Consider the following 16,500-nt stretch of genomic DNA (forward strand, 5'->3'; position numbering starts at 1 on the left):
GATTGGCTAGGCTGGGGGCAAATTTTGCCCCCATATCAACCCCTGTGGTTTGTAAGTAATATTTGTCGCCAAACCAAAAATAGTTATGTCATTGCAAAATCAAGGAGTTCTAGAATCAAGTTTTTTTGTGACATTGAAATATCCTCCGATTCATGTAAGTAATGATCCACTGCCATCAAACCATCAGTGTGTTTTATGTTGCTGTATAGTGACGCTACGTCCGCCGTCACTAAATACGTGGGATGTTGTAACTTCATAGTTTTCAGGTCCAATAAAACCTGTTTGGTATCCTTTAAAAATGCAGGAGTATTATTAACCAGCGGTTGTAAAAAGAAATCTATATACTCCCCAATGTGTGACGTTAGTGATCCTATACCGCTTACTATTGGTCTTCCTGGCCGTTTAATCGGATTTTTATGGACTTTTGGTAAGCAATAGAAGACAGGTAATCTGGGAGCAATAGGCCATAGGTAGTCCTTCTCTTTTTTGTTTAATATCCCTGCTTCATAACCTCTTTTCAGAATGCACTTAAGAGACTTTTTATACAACATCAGAGGGTTATTCTGTAATACTTGATGTGTGTTTCTATCATTCAATATATCACATACTTGTGTTATGTAATCTTTTTTGTCTAGGACAACCACTCCTCCCCCTTTATCAGCTGGGCGGATAACAAGCTCTTTCTCTTTTAGTAAATCATCCTTCAGTTTCACAATTTCTTTTGGGCCGTTGTAGTCCCATTTATTAATATTTAATTTCTGTAAATCCTTTAGGAGCATGTTCTTAAAAATAGAAATGTGGGAGTGCGGTGGAGGATTAAATAAGGAGGCATTCTTAAGATGCGATGATTTTATGTGTACCTGTCTATACACAGGGCTGTATGTGACATGTTCCTGACCACTGCACTCTATACACAGGCCTAAGATATAATCCTGACCACTACATTCTATATACAGGGCTGTGTATGACATATTCCTGACCACTGCACTCAATACACAGGGCTGTGTATGACATGTTCCTGACCACTGCACTCAATACACAGGGCTGTGTATGACATGTTCCTGACCACTGCACTCTATACACAGGGCTGTGTATGACATGTTCCTGACCACTGCACTCTATACACAGGGCTGTGTATGACATGTTCCTGACCACTACACTCTATGCACAGGGCTGTATATGACATGTTCCTGACCACTGCACTCTATGCACAGGGCTGTATATGACATGTTCCTGACCACTGCACTCTATACACAGGGCTGTATATGACATGTTCCTGACCACTGCACTCTATACACAGGGCTGTATGTGACATGTTCCTGACCACTGCACTCTATACACAGGCCTAAGATATAATCCTGACCACTACATTCTATATACAGGGCTGTGTATGACATATTCCTGACCACTGCACTCAATACACAGGGCTGTGTATGACATGTTCCTGACCACTGCACTCAATACACAGGGCTGTGTATGACATGTTCCTGACCACTGCACTCTATACACAGGGCTGTGTATGACATGTTCCTGACCACTGCACTCTATACACAGGGCTGTGTATGACATGTTCCTGACCACTACACTCTATGCACGGGGCTGTGTATGACATGTTCCTGACCACTGCACTCTATACACAGGGCTGTGTATGACATGTTCCTGACCACTACACTCTATGCACAGGGCTGTATATGACATGTTCCTGACCACTGCACTCTATGCACAGGGCTGTATATGACATGTTCCTGACCACTGCACTCTATACACAGGGCTGTATGTGACATGTTCCTGACCACTGCACTCTATACACAGGCCTAAGATATAATCCTGACCACTACATTCTATATACAGGGCTGTGTATGACATATTCCTGACCACTGCACTCAATACACAGGGCTGTGTATGACATGTTCCTGACCACTGCACTCAATACACAGGGCTGTGTATGACATGTTCCTGACCACTGCACTCTAAACACAGGGCTGTGTATGACATGTTCCTGACCACTACACTCTATGCACGGGGCTGTGTATGACATGTTCCTGACCACTGCACTCTATACACAGGGCTGTGTATGACATGTTCCTGACCACTACACTCTATGCACAGGGCTGTATATGACATGTTCCTGACCACTGCACTCTATGCACAGGGCTGTATATGACATGTTCCTGACCACTGCACTCTATACACAGGGCTGTATATGACATGTTCCTGACCACTGCACTCTATACACAGGGCTCTATATGACATGTTCCTGACCACTGCACTCTATACACAGGGCTGTATATGACATGTTCCTGACCACTGCACTCAATACACAGGGCTGTATATGACATGTTTCTGACCACTGCACTCTATGCACAGGCCTGATATAATCCTGACCACTACACTCTATACACAGGGCTGTATATGACATGTTCCTGACCACTGCACTCTATACACAGGGCTTTATATGACATGTTCCTGACCACTGCACTCAATACACAGGGCTGTATATGACATGTTCCTAACCACTGCACTCAATACACAGGGCTGTATATGACATGTTCCTGACCACTGCACTCTATACACAGGGCTGTATATGACATGTTCCTGACCACTGCACTCTATACACAGGGCTGTATATGATATACTCCTGACCACTGCACTCAATACACAGGGCTGTATATGACATGTTCCTGACCACTGCACTCTATACACAGGGCTTTATATGACATGTTCCTGACCACTGCACTCAATACACAGGGCTGTATATGACATGTTCCTAACCACTGCACTCAATACACAGGGCTGTATATGACATGTTCCTGACCACTGCACTCTATACACAGGGCTGTATATGACATGTTCCTGGCCACTGCACTCTATACACAGGCCTAAGATATAATCCTGACCACTACACTCTATACACAGGGCTTTATATGACATCTTCCTGACTACTGCACTCTGTACACAGGTATGTATATCATATACTCCTTACCACTACATTCTGTACTCTGGGATGGAAATCACATACTCCTGACCACTACACTCTGTACTCTGGGATGTAAATCACATACTCCTGACCACTACACTCTGTACTCTGGGATGTAAATCACATACTCCTGACCACTACACTCTGTACTCTGGGATGGAAATCACATACTCCTGACCACTACACTCTGTACTCTGGGATGTAAATCACATACTCCTGACCACTACACTCTGTACTGTGGGATATAAGTCCTGACCACTACACTCTGGGATGGAAATCACATACTCCTGACCACTACACTCTGTACTCTGGGATGTAAATCACATACTCCTGACCACTACACTCTGTACTGTGGGATATAAGTCCTGACCACTACACTCTGGGATGTAAATCACATACTCCTGACCACTACACTCTGTACTGTGGGATATAAGTCCTGACCACTACACTCTGGGATGGAAATCACATACTCCTGACCACTACACTCTGTACTCGGAGATGTAAATCATATACTCCTGACCACTACACTCTGTACTCTGGGATGTAACTCCTGACGACTACACTCTGTACTCTGGGATGTAAATCACATACTCCTGACCACTACACTCTGTACTCTGGGATGTAACTCCTGACGACTACACTCTGTACTCTGGGATGTAAATCACATACTCCTGACCACTACACTCTGTACTCGGAGATGTAAATCACATACTCCTGACCACTACACTCTGTACTCTGGGATGTAACTCCTGACGACTACACTCTGTACTCTGGGATGTAAATCACATACTCCTGACCACTACACTCTGTACTCTGGGATGGAAATCACATACTCCTGACCACTACACTCTGTACTCTGGGATGTAACTCCTGACGACTACACTCTGTACTCTGGGATGTAAATCACATACTCCTGACCACTACACTCTGTACTCGGAGATGTAAATCACATACTCCTGACCACTACACTCTGTACTCGGAGATGTAAATCACATACTCCTGACCACTACACTCTGTACTCGGAGATGTAAATCACATACTCCTGACCACTACACTCTGTACTCGGAGATGTAAATCACATACTCCTGACCACTACACGCTGCGATGTAAATCACATACTCCTGACCACTACACTCTGTACTCTGGGATGTAAATCACATACTCCTGACCACTACACTCTGTACTCGGAGATGTAAATCACATACTCATGACCACTACACTCTGTACTCGGAGATGGAAATCACATACTCCTGACCACTGCAAGGGGGGTGATGAAATAGTCATCACCTGTCTAACGTGCAGCATAAAAGAGTTCCAAGGTACATAAGGACAGATGAGCGAGGTCTTATAGGGACAGATGAGCGAGGTCTTATAGGGACAGAGGAAAATAGTCATTTTAAGGGGGGACTGTGATGGATTTGGTAAAATGCCTATTTGGTTTCCTATTGAATATATATGTTTTTTATACACATTTTATAAATATTTACTTTTATACTTTAATACATATGTTGTGTGAATATTTTCTGCCTGCTGGGCTTTGTGGTACTTTAAGAAATCCTTGCTTAAGAAATGTTTCACTCACACACACCGACCCCCCCCTCCCATCGTCCCAACTTGAGACAAAGGAATGTTTTTCTTTCTATAGATAAGACTTGGAAGAAGATCACACCTATACCATGACGGAGATTGTTTTCCTGTGGAAATGACCAAAGACTGATATAATACTTATGCTGTTGTCACATGACTCTGATGCTGTTGTCACATGACTCTGATGCTGTCCTCACATGACTCTGATGCTGTCCTCACATGACTCTGATGCTGTCGTCACATGACTCTCGCATCATTCTGCATATATAAGTTCACTTTCTCATTATAATAAACTAGAAGTATTCATAGACTGAACATGTGTGTCAGCGTGAGTCTCTTCCAATGTGCGCACATTCCAAAGCTAGCGTCATAAATTAGGAAAGGAACAGATAATCAACTGACATTTTTAGTCCTCTTCTAAATCAATATCATTATCAGGAAACGCAACTCCGACACCCAAGAAGGGCTGAAGTTGTGTCCTTCATTTCCAGGATCTACTGGCCACTCTGCACCCCGACATTTACTGCACTTCATCCATGTCTTTACGGGCCTCTCATCTCCTTATCAACTGTTTCTTCCATGATGAAGATCAGCCATGGAGTATATCTGAGGTGTATATCAGGGGGTGCTTCTTCCCCACATGAGAGCTGGGATGTCCAGCAACATTCATCTAGAAGACATTTCCCGCACTCAAGGCACTAATACACCTCCAGGGTTGTGTGAGACCCCTGATGTACAGGAAGACAGGACTTCAGTGAGGAACATTTCCCTCACTCAGGACAGGAAAGTGGATTCTTCCCCGTGTGAGATCTCTGATGTTTGTAAAGATTAGACTTCCTTGTAAAATATTTCCCACACTCAGGACAGGAATACGGCTTCTCCCCTGTGTGAGATCTCTGGTGTGTGTAAAGATTGGACTTACTTGTAAAACATTTCCCGCACTCAGGACAGGAATACGGCTTCTCCCGTGTGAGATCTCTGATGTGTGTAAAGACTGGACTTCCCTGAAAAACATTTCCCGCACTCAGGACAGGAATACGGCTTCTCCTCCATGTGAGATATTTTATGCACATTAACATGGGATTTAGAACTGAAACATTTCCCGCACTCTGAACAGGAATATGGCTTCTCCCCCGTGTGAGATCTTTTATGCACATTAAGATGGTATGTAGAATGGAAACATTTCCCGCACTCAGTACAAGAGAACCTCTTCCCTGTTGGAAGGCCGGCCCGGTCCCGCACAGTCTGAGGTTCCTCAGGATACGAGGAATCCGATGGTCCATCTACACTGGGTGGTGCCGGATGGACATTGGAGGGAGCCGGGTTTTCTCCTGGACTATACTGTGTGATGTCCTCATCTTCTACTTTCCAGTCTGGAGACAAAGTGAGACAATCCTCGGAGGTTTTCCTCATCTCCCGGCCATGGACTAAAATACAAAGACAAAGAGGATTACTAGACAGGAGCTGATTGGTTCCCCCAAACCAGGACTCCGCCCACATCAGGCAGCTTGGTCTGTGAGGAGCGCACAATTCCACCCTCAAGGGAACTAGGAAATGGCTCCTCTGATCTCCTACCAGGTCATTTCTTTATTCATGGACCTTTGTCAGAGAGTGAGGAAACAACCAGAACTGTCTTTTATAGGAGGGGCAATGATGAGGGGATTATAGGACGAGGGTCCCCACTCCCTCTATCACTCATCGCCATCTTCCCAACACAAGAAGTACTGCACCTCCTGATTTAGTCCATGATTTAGTCATGAAGAACAGCGGGGCTGAGCCCCACCAGAGGTCAGAGAGTGAGGATGGGGGGAGAACAACCAAGATGAAGACTGGACTGATCCTGAAGACCACCATCATTGGGGTATTGATTCCTCCCTCATTATCACTTTTTGTTTAAGGGTCCAAAGTTGGAGGATGTTATCACATTATTATCACCATGTAAAAGTCTGTGCTCCAATCACATCATCCGATATAAAATGTCCAGCTGGGAGGAAATGGGGGGAACAAAAGAGACTCCATATTATGTATATATATAGCAGTGGGGGGAGAGAAGAGGTCAGGAGTATGTAATGTACAACATAGAGTATATAGTGCAGGGGTCAGGAGTATGTAATGTACAACATAGAGTATATAGCGCAGGGGTCAGGAGTATGTAATGTACAACATAGAGTATATAGTGCAGGGGTCAGGAGTATGTAATGTACAACACAGAGTATATAGTGCAGGGGTCAGGAGTATGTAATGTACAATATAAATTATAGTGTAAGGGTCAGGGTTCATAATATTGGTATTCAGTAATCAGTGGAACATTAAATGTTTACTGTAGACAAGTTGCAGAGATCCCACACCGCTGCCTCCCATCTCCTGAGACTGCACTCAGTGACTTGGGTCTGAGACACTACAGACATATCCCTCCACCCGGCACAGCCAGCAGACCACAGAGCAAGGAACCCTGGGAGAAATGTTCTGTCAGAGATCTTACTAGACCCGGGAATGGGGAAGAAGACTCAAAGCACACACCCCAGGTGCCTAGGTTAATGCTAATGGTGAAAACTTAACATTTTGCAGCCAGCTGAACCCCAGAATCTCCAAAAATCCAGTCTAGATATTTAAATTGTGTCTTACAGACTGATATTGCCAAGTGTTGACTCTACTCTGGACCAATCAGTGAGCAGTATGGGTGGAGGAATGGATTTAGTGTTCATGACCCACCTGTGCTGATCTCTGTAGGAGTGTCCTCCTCTATAAATGTCCCCGTTATTCCATCCTCCTCCATAGACTGCTGATCATCCCTCACATACGCCTCTTCTTCTTCTGCTTTCACCTCAAATTCTATATCGATTGGATCTCCACTCTAAATCAAGGAAATGAGAGAAAATATCATCTGTAAAATGTAAGATTTATGATTGTGACATCACACACAAAATCCACACATTGTCTCCCTTCACAGAAGCAGATCACATGTGATATGTGGGTACATTTCCCCTAAATACCGCATGCCATCCTGAAACTGTCCATTTCCTATCCCGTGTTGCGGTATTGACCACAAACACTGAACACGCTCAGTAAATACCGCATGAACAGGCGTTACATTCACAGAAGGAAATAAAGAATGAAATGCATGCGGTCATTAATTAGTGGTGGAGACATGCGGCATTCAGGAAATGTGTACTGCTTGGTAAAGAGTGGGCGGCCGCTGGCATCCTTAACAACCAGTAAACAACATGGTTGTTAGGGAGCGAGCGGCCACCACGTCCTAACCAATCGCTAAAAAAAAAAAAAAATTACCTGCAACAAAATATTAAGAAAATGTTGTAGGGTCCCCCCCTGGGGTCTGGTATGGATTTTGAGGGGGGACCCCTTGCCAAAATGAAAGAAATACATACCAGACCCCTATCTGAGCATGCTGCTGGCAGGTCAGGAAAAGGGGGGATGAGCAAGTGACCCCCCCCTCCTGAAACATACCAGGCCATGTGCCCTTAACATGGAGTGGATGCTCTGGGGCAGGGGAGACTTTGCTCCCCCAGAGCACCTTGTCCATGTTGATGGGGATAAGGGAGTCTTCCCCACAACCCAGGCTAGTGGCTGTGGGGGTTTGCAGGCAGAGGACTTACAAAATTTAACAAGGGGGCCCTCAGATCCCTCACCCCATGTGAATGAGTATGGGGTACATGGTACCCCTAATTATTCACCCCAAAAAAGTATTCTGTTAAATACAGCAGGCAGTTTTTGACAAGTCCTTTATTAAAAAAGCAAAACTAAAGCAAAATGTCCCCCGGTGTAGATCCATCATCAATCACGATGCTCGCTGTCACCGCTGACTCGGAAAGAAAAGCTCCGCTCCCAATGAAGACTCCCCTCTGTCTGACAGCTCTGCTGCCTCCTGCCACTAAATATACTAAGGGACAGTGCCACCCGGTGATGTCACTGACCGGGGCATGTTGTATTAGTGATGTCACTGACCAGGGCATGTTGTATTAGTGATGTCACTGACCGGGGCATGTTGTATTGGTGATGTCACTGACCGGGGCATGTTGTATTGGTGATGTCACAAGAAGGCAATGACAGCGAGTATCGTGATTGGATCATCGATGGATCTACATCAGGGGGATATTTTTTTTTTTTTTTTTTTTTAATTTAAATATTTATTAAATTTTTCATATTAATACAAAAACTCAAACAGGGAAGTAATTCTCATACAAGTATACATTTATAACATTTCTGTCTTTCCCTTACTTAAAACTCTTTTTTCTTTCCCATCCCACTACCCCTCCCTCCCACCCCTCTTCCCCCTCTGCAGACTCTATCCCATTCTATTCTCTTGAGGCTTTTTAATGTTATGTTAACATCCTAGTTTATGTTTTCTTATATTTCTCTTTCAATCCTGCTCTTTCCCACTTTTCCCATCTCCTTAGATACACTCCCATTCTGTCTTCCTGCATATGATATGATCTTTCCATTCTACCTATCTGGTTTACTCTGTTAATCCAGTCCACCTCCTTCGGTACCTCGACTTTCCGCCAAAACTTGGGTATCAACCCTTTCGCTGCATTCAAGAAGTACCAAATACCTGAATCTTTATATTTATTTACAGATGTCTCCACAACGTGTAGGAGACACGTCGTTGGATCTAATCCTATGTCAATTTCCGTTATTTCTTTAATCAACTTGACTATTGTCTTCCAAAAAGCCTGGATTTTCGGACATTCCCACCATATGTGAAACACCGTGCCTATATCTCCACATCCTCTCCAACACATATTTGAACTTTCCCCATTCATCTTGTGTTCAACACTTGGTGTGATGTGCCATCGTGTCACAAACTTATAATTAACCTCCACCTCTCTCATACTAACATTATCGTGTATCAATCTAAACATCTTTCTCTGTCTATCCTCATCAAACTCAACTCCCATATCTCTTTCCCATTTTGTCATAAAATTTAACTTTGTGTTTGTGTCTAATTCTGTGAGAATTCTATACACTTTTGAAACACCGTGCTTCCCATCCCTTCGTGTCTCCAGCAACCTTTCAAACATATTCCACTCCTGTTTTATTCTCAAAGGTTTCGGTAGTTTTCCAATAAAACTTTTCAATTGATGGTATTTCCACTCATCCATTCTAAAAAAAATGTCTCCCTTCTTCTCTATTAACTCTTTAAGTGATCTCAATTCCCCCTCCACCAATACATCTCTCAATTGGGTGTCTTCCTTTCTGAACCATCTCCCCGAAATCTTGTTCTTTCCCGGAGGAAAGTACTCAGAATTCGTGAGAGGCATTAATGTTGAATTAAATTCCCATTTCATATTTTTATGTAAATTGTCCCATACCCTAAAGACATTTAAAGTGTAAATACTTGTGCTTTCTTTGATTCCCCTAAACTGTGGTGGGACCCATATCATCTGACTCAATCCAATTCCACTAAGCTCATTCTCTATTGTTACCCAACTTTTCCCCTTATGGTTAAATGTCCAGTCATATATTCTTGCCAAAACCACTGCTTTATAATATCTCTTGACATCTGGTAAACCCAATCCCCCTTTCTCTTTAGTCCTACTCAATGTTTCATATGCTATTCTAGGTTTTTTATTCTTCCATATGTATCTTGTTAACATTTTTTTCATTATCTTAAAGAAGGCTTCTGGAATTTTAATTGGTACCATTTGAAATCTATACAGTATTTTAGGCATAATTACCATTTTGACTAAGTTTATACGTCCTATCCAGGATGGATTTCCTCCTTCTAGTCTTTTTAAATCTTCCCTGATCTCATTAATCAAAGAGATATAATTTACTCTATACAAATGTTTGGATGAGGCAGTGATTTTTATTCCTAGGTATTTTATCTCTTTTTCTCTCCAAATAAAGGGGAATTCTTTTTGTAATTTTTCTTTTTCATTCTTTGATATATTAATATTCAGGATCTCTGTTTTCGTTGGGTTAATTTTTAAATTTGATAGTTCACCGTACTCCTTCAGAATCTTCATTATATTTGGGAGAGTTATTCTGGGATTCCCCACATAGAACAATAAATCGTCCGCAAAGGCCGCTACTCTATGTTCTATGGATTCTATCTGAATTCCCTTTACCGATCCACTATTTCTTATTATTGACAGCAGAGGTTCGAGTGACAATACATATAGCAGGGGAGACAGAGGACAGCCCTGTCTTGTACCATTTGACATTCCAATGGGTTCTGATCTCTCCCCATTTACCGTGATGATTGCAGTAGGCTCCCTATATAGTTTACTTATCCACTCTCGCATTCTATCTCCTAACCCCAGCACTTTTAAGTTGTCCATCATAAAGCCCCAGTCCACTCTATCAAATGCCTTCTCCGCATCAATTGACAAGAGCACCACCGGGGCTTTCCCTCTTCTACTCTTCTGAATAAGCATCAGGGTTCTCAAGCCATTATCTCTACCTTCTCTCCCCGGTACAAAGCCCACCTGATCTCCGTGGATCCATTCAGGCATCAGATCTCTCAACCTGTTTGCTAACACCTTTGCATACAGTTTAGTGTCTGTGTTCAATAATGAGATCGGTCTATAGCTGGAGCACTGCGATGGGTCCTTTCCCTCCTTGTGAATAAGTACTACATGTGCCTGTAGGGATTCTCTCCTCATTTCCATCCCACCTCCCAGTGCATTCATATATTTCTCCAGTTTGGGTAACAATACTTCACTAAATTTCTTATAGTACCTAACTGTATAGCCATCCGGACCTGGACTTTTTCCCCCTCCTGTACTTCTTAATGCTATTTTAATTTCTTCCTGGGAGATTTCTACGTCTAGGGAGTTCAACTGTGCTTCACTTAGTTTTGGTAATCCCGCATTTTTTAAGTATGTCATCTTTTTTTCCTTAATTCCCTCTTGGATTTCCTTTAGAGGGTCTTGGGGGCTAATATTATATAACTTTTTATAATACTCCGTAAACACTTTAATAATCTCTTTATTTGAGTGGGCCAGCTCCCCCTTTGAACTTTTTATCTTTTCTATATAATTCCTATTTTTCTTTTTATTCAAAGCTCTCATTAAATATCTTCCTGGTCTGTCTCCCCATCTATACCTCTCATTCAAAACCCTGTTGTATACTCTTCTCTTCTCCTCATCCATCAACCTCTCTAACTCCTCTTTTTTATCCAGTAAGTTCTGTCTCGTATCTTTTGTTATTTTCTTCTTATGGATCTGCTCCAAGTCTAATATTTCTTTTAAGAGCCCACTGACCTTCTCTCTTCTTTCCTTTTTCTTCCTTGCTCCAGCCGCAATCAAGATTCCTCTTATGAATACCTTATGACTTTCCCAGACTGTAGCTATCGATACTTCCTCTGTTTCATTCTCCTTAAAGTATTCTTTAATCTCTTTCTCGATTTTCTGAACTACATCCTCATCCAGAAGAAGGGCCTCATTTAACCTCCACCCTAATCCTCCCGTCCACCTTCTTCCCCATCTCAACTTCATCACGACCGGAGCATGGTCCGAGAACGTCCTTGTCTCTATGTCAATTTTTACCAGGTGATCTATTAGTTGATGGTCTATTAAGATGTAATCTAATCTCGAGTATATCTCATGTGCATTCGAGAAGAAGGTATAGTCTCTGTCTTTCATATGCCTTATTCTCCAAGTATCCACTAGTTGATATTCATGCATCACTTTTTTCATAGCTCTCAGAGCCCTACTCCCCTCTCTTTGCACAGGAGAGGTATTATCTTTTTGTGGGTCCATACAAAAGTTTAGGTCTCCAGCTACTATCAAACGCCCTTTTTTAAAGTCCATTAATTTTTTCAACAAGCCCTTCATATACTTCTCCGAGTTTTTATTGGGACAATATATATTGGCTAAAGTACAGTCAATCCCCTGGAGTCTACCTTTTAAAAATAAGAACCTCCCCTCCGGGTCGGTTCTTCTATCCTCCAACTCAAATCTCATGTTCTTTGCCACACCTATTGCAACCCCTTTTGCTCTTTTAATTGGGGAATCTGCGTAGTACCATGTTGGATAGTATTTGGATTTCAATTTCACGTTTGCCTCTATCTCGAAATGCGTCTCTTGTAAAAATACCACTGACGTAGCCCTATGATGTAACTCTTTAAACAACCTAAATCTCTTCCCTGGACAACTCAGCCCGTTCACATTATAGGTTATAAACTGTAATTCTTCCATCTTTCCCAATTAAGTCCATCTCTCTTCCAGATTGCCTCTTCCTCTTCATCTCTTCTGTCCTGCAGAGTATTGACCCAATACCTCCTCTCCTCCCTTCCACCCACCCAACTCTCTTCCCCTCCCCCCTCCCTCCCTCCCCACCTCCCCCCACCCCTCCCATCCCCCCTTCTTTTTTCCCTACCCGTTTTTAGGCCTATAATCTGCCTACAAATCATTTGTGGATCTATTTCCACCATTGATTTAAAGTTTAGGGCATCAGCTCCGCCTATGTACGGTTCACCTCTCCTCCAACCGCCCCGATTCCCTCTCTCTGTCAAAAAGTCTTTACTCTTTACCTCCCTGCCTTAATCGGAGCCTCCAAGCGGGTCTCGGCATCCGGAGGGGGAAGGCTAGGGGCGAGAGGGAGAAGTAAGAGAGAGAGAAGAAAAAAAAAAAAAAAAAAAAAAAAATTAGTTTTCTACTTAATTCTCCCTCTCCTCCTCCTCCACCCCCGATGCCTCCCTCAGCCCGACCTGTTGCCAGTCCTCTTTTCTTTTAACATTTATGTCTCCTTTATCTTCTTCCTCTTCTTCCCAGCCAGCTATCTTCATTCTTTGCAAGTCCAGTCTATCACAAAAATCTCTTAAATCATCCGGAAATCTCAAATACGCTGTGACCCCATTTTTCCAGCCAATCAGAAATGCTGAGGTACCCCATCTATACTGCACATTCTGTTTTCTCATTTGCTCCAACAGGGGTTTCAGGGATCGCCTTCTCCTTAGGGTCTCTACTGTTAAGTCCGCATAGATTTGGATAGTCAAGTCTCCATACTTAACTAATGGTCTTCCCTTGGTCTTCTTCCAGATCTCATCTTTGGCCCCAAAATTTTGGAACTGGACAATTATGTCCCTCGATCTTTCCTTCTCAGTAGCCCGTTTGAACTTTCCTACCCTAAACACTCCATCCAGGTCGATCCCATCAGATTCCGGTTTATCTCTTATGGAGTTTAGGATTTTTTTAACTAGTTCATATAGTATTTCCCCTTTAGCAGTCTCTGGGATTCCTCGTATTCTAAGATTACTCCTTCTTTCTTTATTTTCTTGAACTTCCATCCTATAGGTCATTTTTTTCTGGTTATTTTCTAATTGGCTTATTCTTTCCTTTAAATTATCTATTTTCTGGGCCTGGATTTTAACTTTCTTCTCCGTTTCTTCCATTCTCAATAGAAGGTGACCTAAATCATTTCGAATAGCTGTCATTTCATGTTTTATCGTTTTTTCCAGATTTTGAAACATTTCTGCCATCTCCTTCTTATTTGGTAGTTGTAGTTCACCTTCTGGTTCTTTTTTTCCCAAGCCCTCTACTATTTGTTGGCTACCGCTGCTATTTATGCCCAATGATAACCTAGGGCTATTTCCTGAACTAATGTCCATTTCCCCCTTTGCACCTTGGGCCCTTTCTGGTGTAGTATTTCCATAAGATGTAAATTTCTTTATTGTTCCTGTTTGGGCCCCTTTGGGCCCTGCTCCCTTGGAACCTTTGTTCTTCATATCCTCTATATATCTTGATAGCCTTGCAGTTTTTCCTATTTCCTTTACTCTCCTGGGACACCTGGACCTCCTTTCTTCTTCTTTTCTAACCCCTGGGAATCCTCCCCTCTTTAACCCCCTTGGACGCCTGTATCACTCAGGGGCTCACCATGCAATAGGCCCCCAACAGTTTTCACTCACCCTTCCCCTCTCCGGACGGTGGTTCCAGGCTTATGTGGAGGGCCTTCACTGCTGCTCAGTCCTGGGGGGGATTCCTCGGGGTATCCGATATTCAGTTTCTTTCTTTCCACCTCCTTTCTCTCTCCTTGAGGATGGTCTTGGGGAAGAAGAATAGCTGTCCTAATATTTATGGGTCTCCCTGACCCAGGATTAAACAGCCGGCCAGGGGGATAAAGGAAACTATAAGGTGGCAACACTTTATTTCATTAGAGCACCGACCAGCCTCTTCTCTCCCACCGAGGTCTTCCTCAGCTGGTCCCTTTCTCCTGCTTCACTCCTCCACTGGCCGCACAGCTTTCCAGTCCTGTAACACAGGGGGAGCCGACTTGTCACTGCCGCTCTGACAGGAAGCCGGCCGGCGTCTCTGTCTCCCAGTGATGCCTTGCGGCGAGCAGCGTGCTCACACCGCCCTGCTTCGTCTCCCCGGCAACCCGACAGCCGCCCTGGAGTCTCCGCAGCGAGATTACCTTCTGGAGGTCCGTGTCCGCTCTCCTCTCTCCTCCACGCGCCAGTCTCTCTCCGCTTGGAGCCCTCCTCAAGCAGGCAGGGCTTCACTCCATGAGGGTCTCGGAAGGTTAGTTTGGAGGTTATCGGAGAGCACTCACATCGTGCTCTCCGACGCCGCCATGTTTAGGCTCCGCCCCCCACCGCCCCCCCTACATCAGGGGGATATTGTTCTTTATTTTTGTTTTATCAAAAATTACTTCCAGTGTTTTTTTAAACCACTTTTTTTTGGTGAATGAATAGGGGTACTATGTACTCTATACTCATTCACATTGTGGGGGGCCGGGATCTGGGGGCCTCCTTGTTAAAGGTGGCTTCCAGATTCCAATAAGCCCCCCACCCACAACCACTGCCCAGGGTTGTGGGGAAGGACCCTTGTCCCCATCACCATGGGGACAAGGTGCTTTTGGGAGGATAGAGCGTACCTGCCCTGAAGCACCCACCTCATGTTGAGGGTATGTGGCCTGGTATGGTTCAGGAGGAAGGTGGGCACTCACTAAGGGACTGGTATTGAGTTTGGAGGGGAAACCATGCATTTCATTTTATTATTTTGGCATCGGGGTTCCCCTCAAAATCCATACCAGACCTGTCACAGCTGTCAGCGGGGAACTTGGCGACCGTCCGCTCCTTGTTTACTGGTTGTTGGGGACACTGGCGGCTGCCCTCTCCTTAACAACAAGCTATTTCCAAGTGTTGCTATGGACACCAGTGGTAAATTACCCGCAGGCTTCACTACTAAAAAACAGAATGCAGCATCTTACTACATACTGGGATACGGGAAGATACCGCTTTGTGATTGGAGCCCATAGTCTCTACAAGTCCATGTTCTAGATTCTAGATTCAACCTTGTAATAGTGAGGGATGGTGTGACCTTCCTGTGTGGAATCCCGGGAATACAGAGGACGGGGACATCTCTCTGGTGGGTTCCTGGTATTAGGTGGCTCCATCATATCCTTGTGTCCTTCTGAAAACTCCTCCATCACTCCATACTCCTCATCCTCCTCTTTATACTCTTCTTTAACATCAATATTATCATCCCCGAGGATTCCACTCTGAAAGATATAATAAAACATTCATTGTAACAAACATGCTGTGTATAAATCACAACTACCAATAATTGTCATCATCTACCTGATGATGGTGAGGGATGGTGTGACCTTCCTGTGTGGAATCCCGGGAATACAGAGGACGGGGACATCTCTCTGGTGGGTTCCCATGACTGGATCCATCTGTAGGAAACACACACACTGACTGAATCCATTGTTTCTATGTGTTTATCAGATGATGGGGGATCTAGGTGGATCCTCCGTACTGCTCTCTCCTTTACAATAAAGTCTCCTCTTACCCGGTGATGTGAGGGGCGGCTGATTGTCCATCATGACGTCCTTGTAGAGATCCTTGTGTCCTTCTAAATACTCCCACTCCTCCATGGAGAAATAGACAGTGACACCCTGACACCTTATAGGAACCTGACACACACAATGATACAGTCACCATCCAGACACATCCCTTGTCTGTTACT

At 43.8% G+C, this 16,500-nt stretch overlaps 1 protein-coding gene across 1 annotated transcript in view; it reads right to left on the bottom strand.

Moving 5' to 3' along the window:
- Positions 1–15,961, bottom strand: part of LOC149452141 (uncharacterized) — a 408,968-nt gene extending 393,007 nt beyond the window's left edge. Inside the window, exon 1 of the mRNA XM_089689739.1 lies at positions 15,824–15,961. Coding sequence (XP_089545865.1) covers positions 15,824–15,958 — 135 coding nt within the window. The 5' untranslated portion in view covers positions 15,959–15,961. The remainder of the gene's footprint in view (positions 1–15,823) is intronic.
- Positions 15,962–16,500: the final 539 nt, after the last annotated feature.

The sequence above is a fragment of the Staurois parvus genome, unplaced genomic scaffold, assembly GCF_062004578.1.
Source record: "Staurois parvus isolate SC_StPar_1 unplaced genomic scaffold, SC_StPar_1.0 ptg000494l, whole genome shotgun sequence".
Taxonomy (NCBI): domain Eukaryota; kingdom Metazoa; phylum Chordata; class Amphibia; order Anura; family Ranidae; genus Staurois; species Staurois parvus.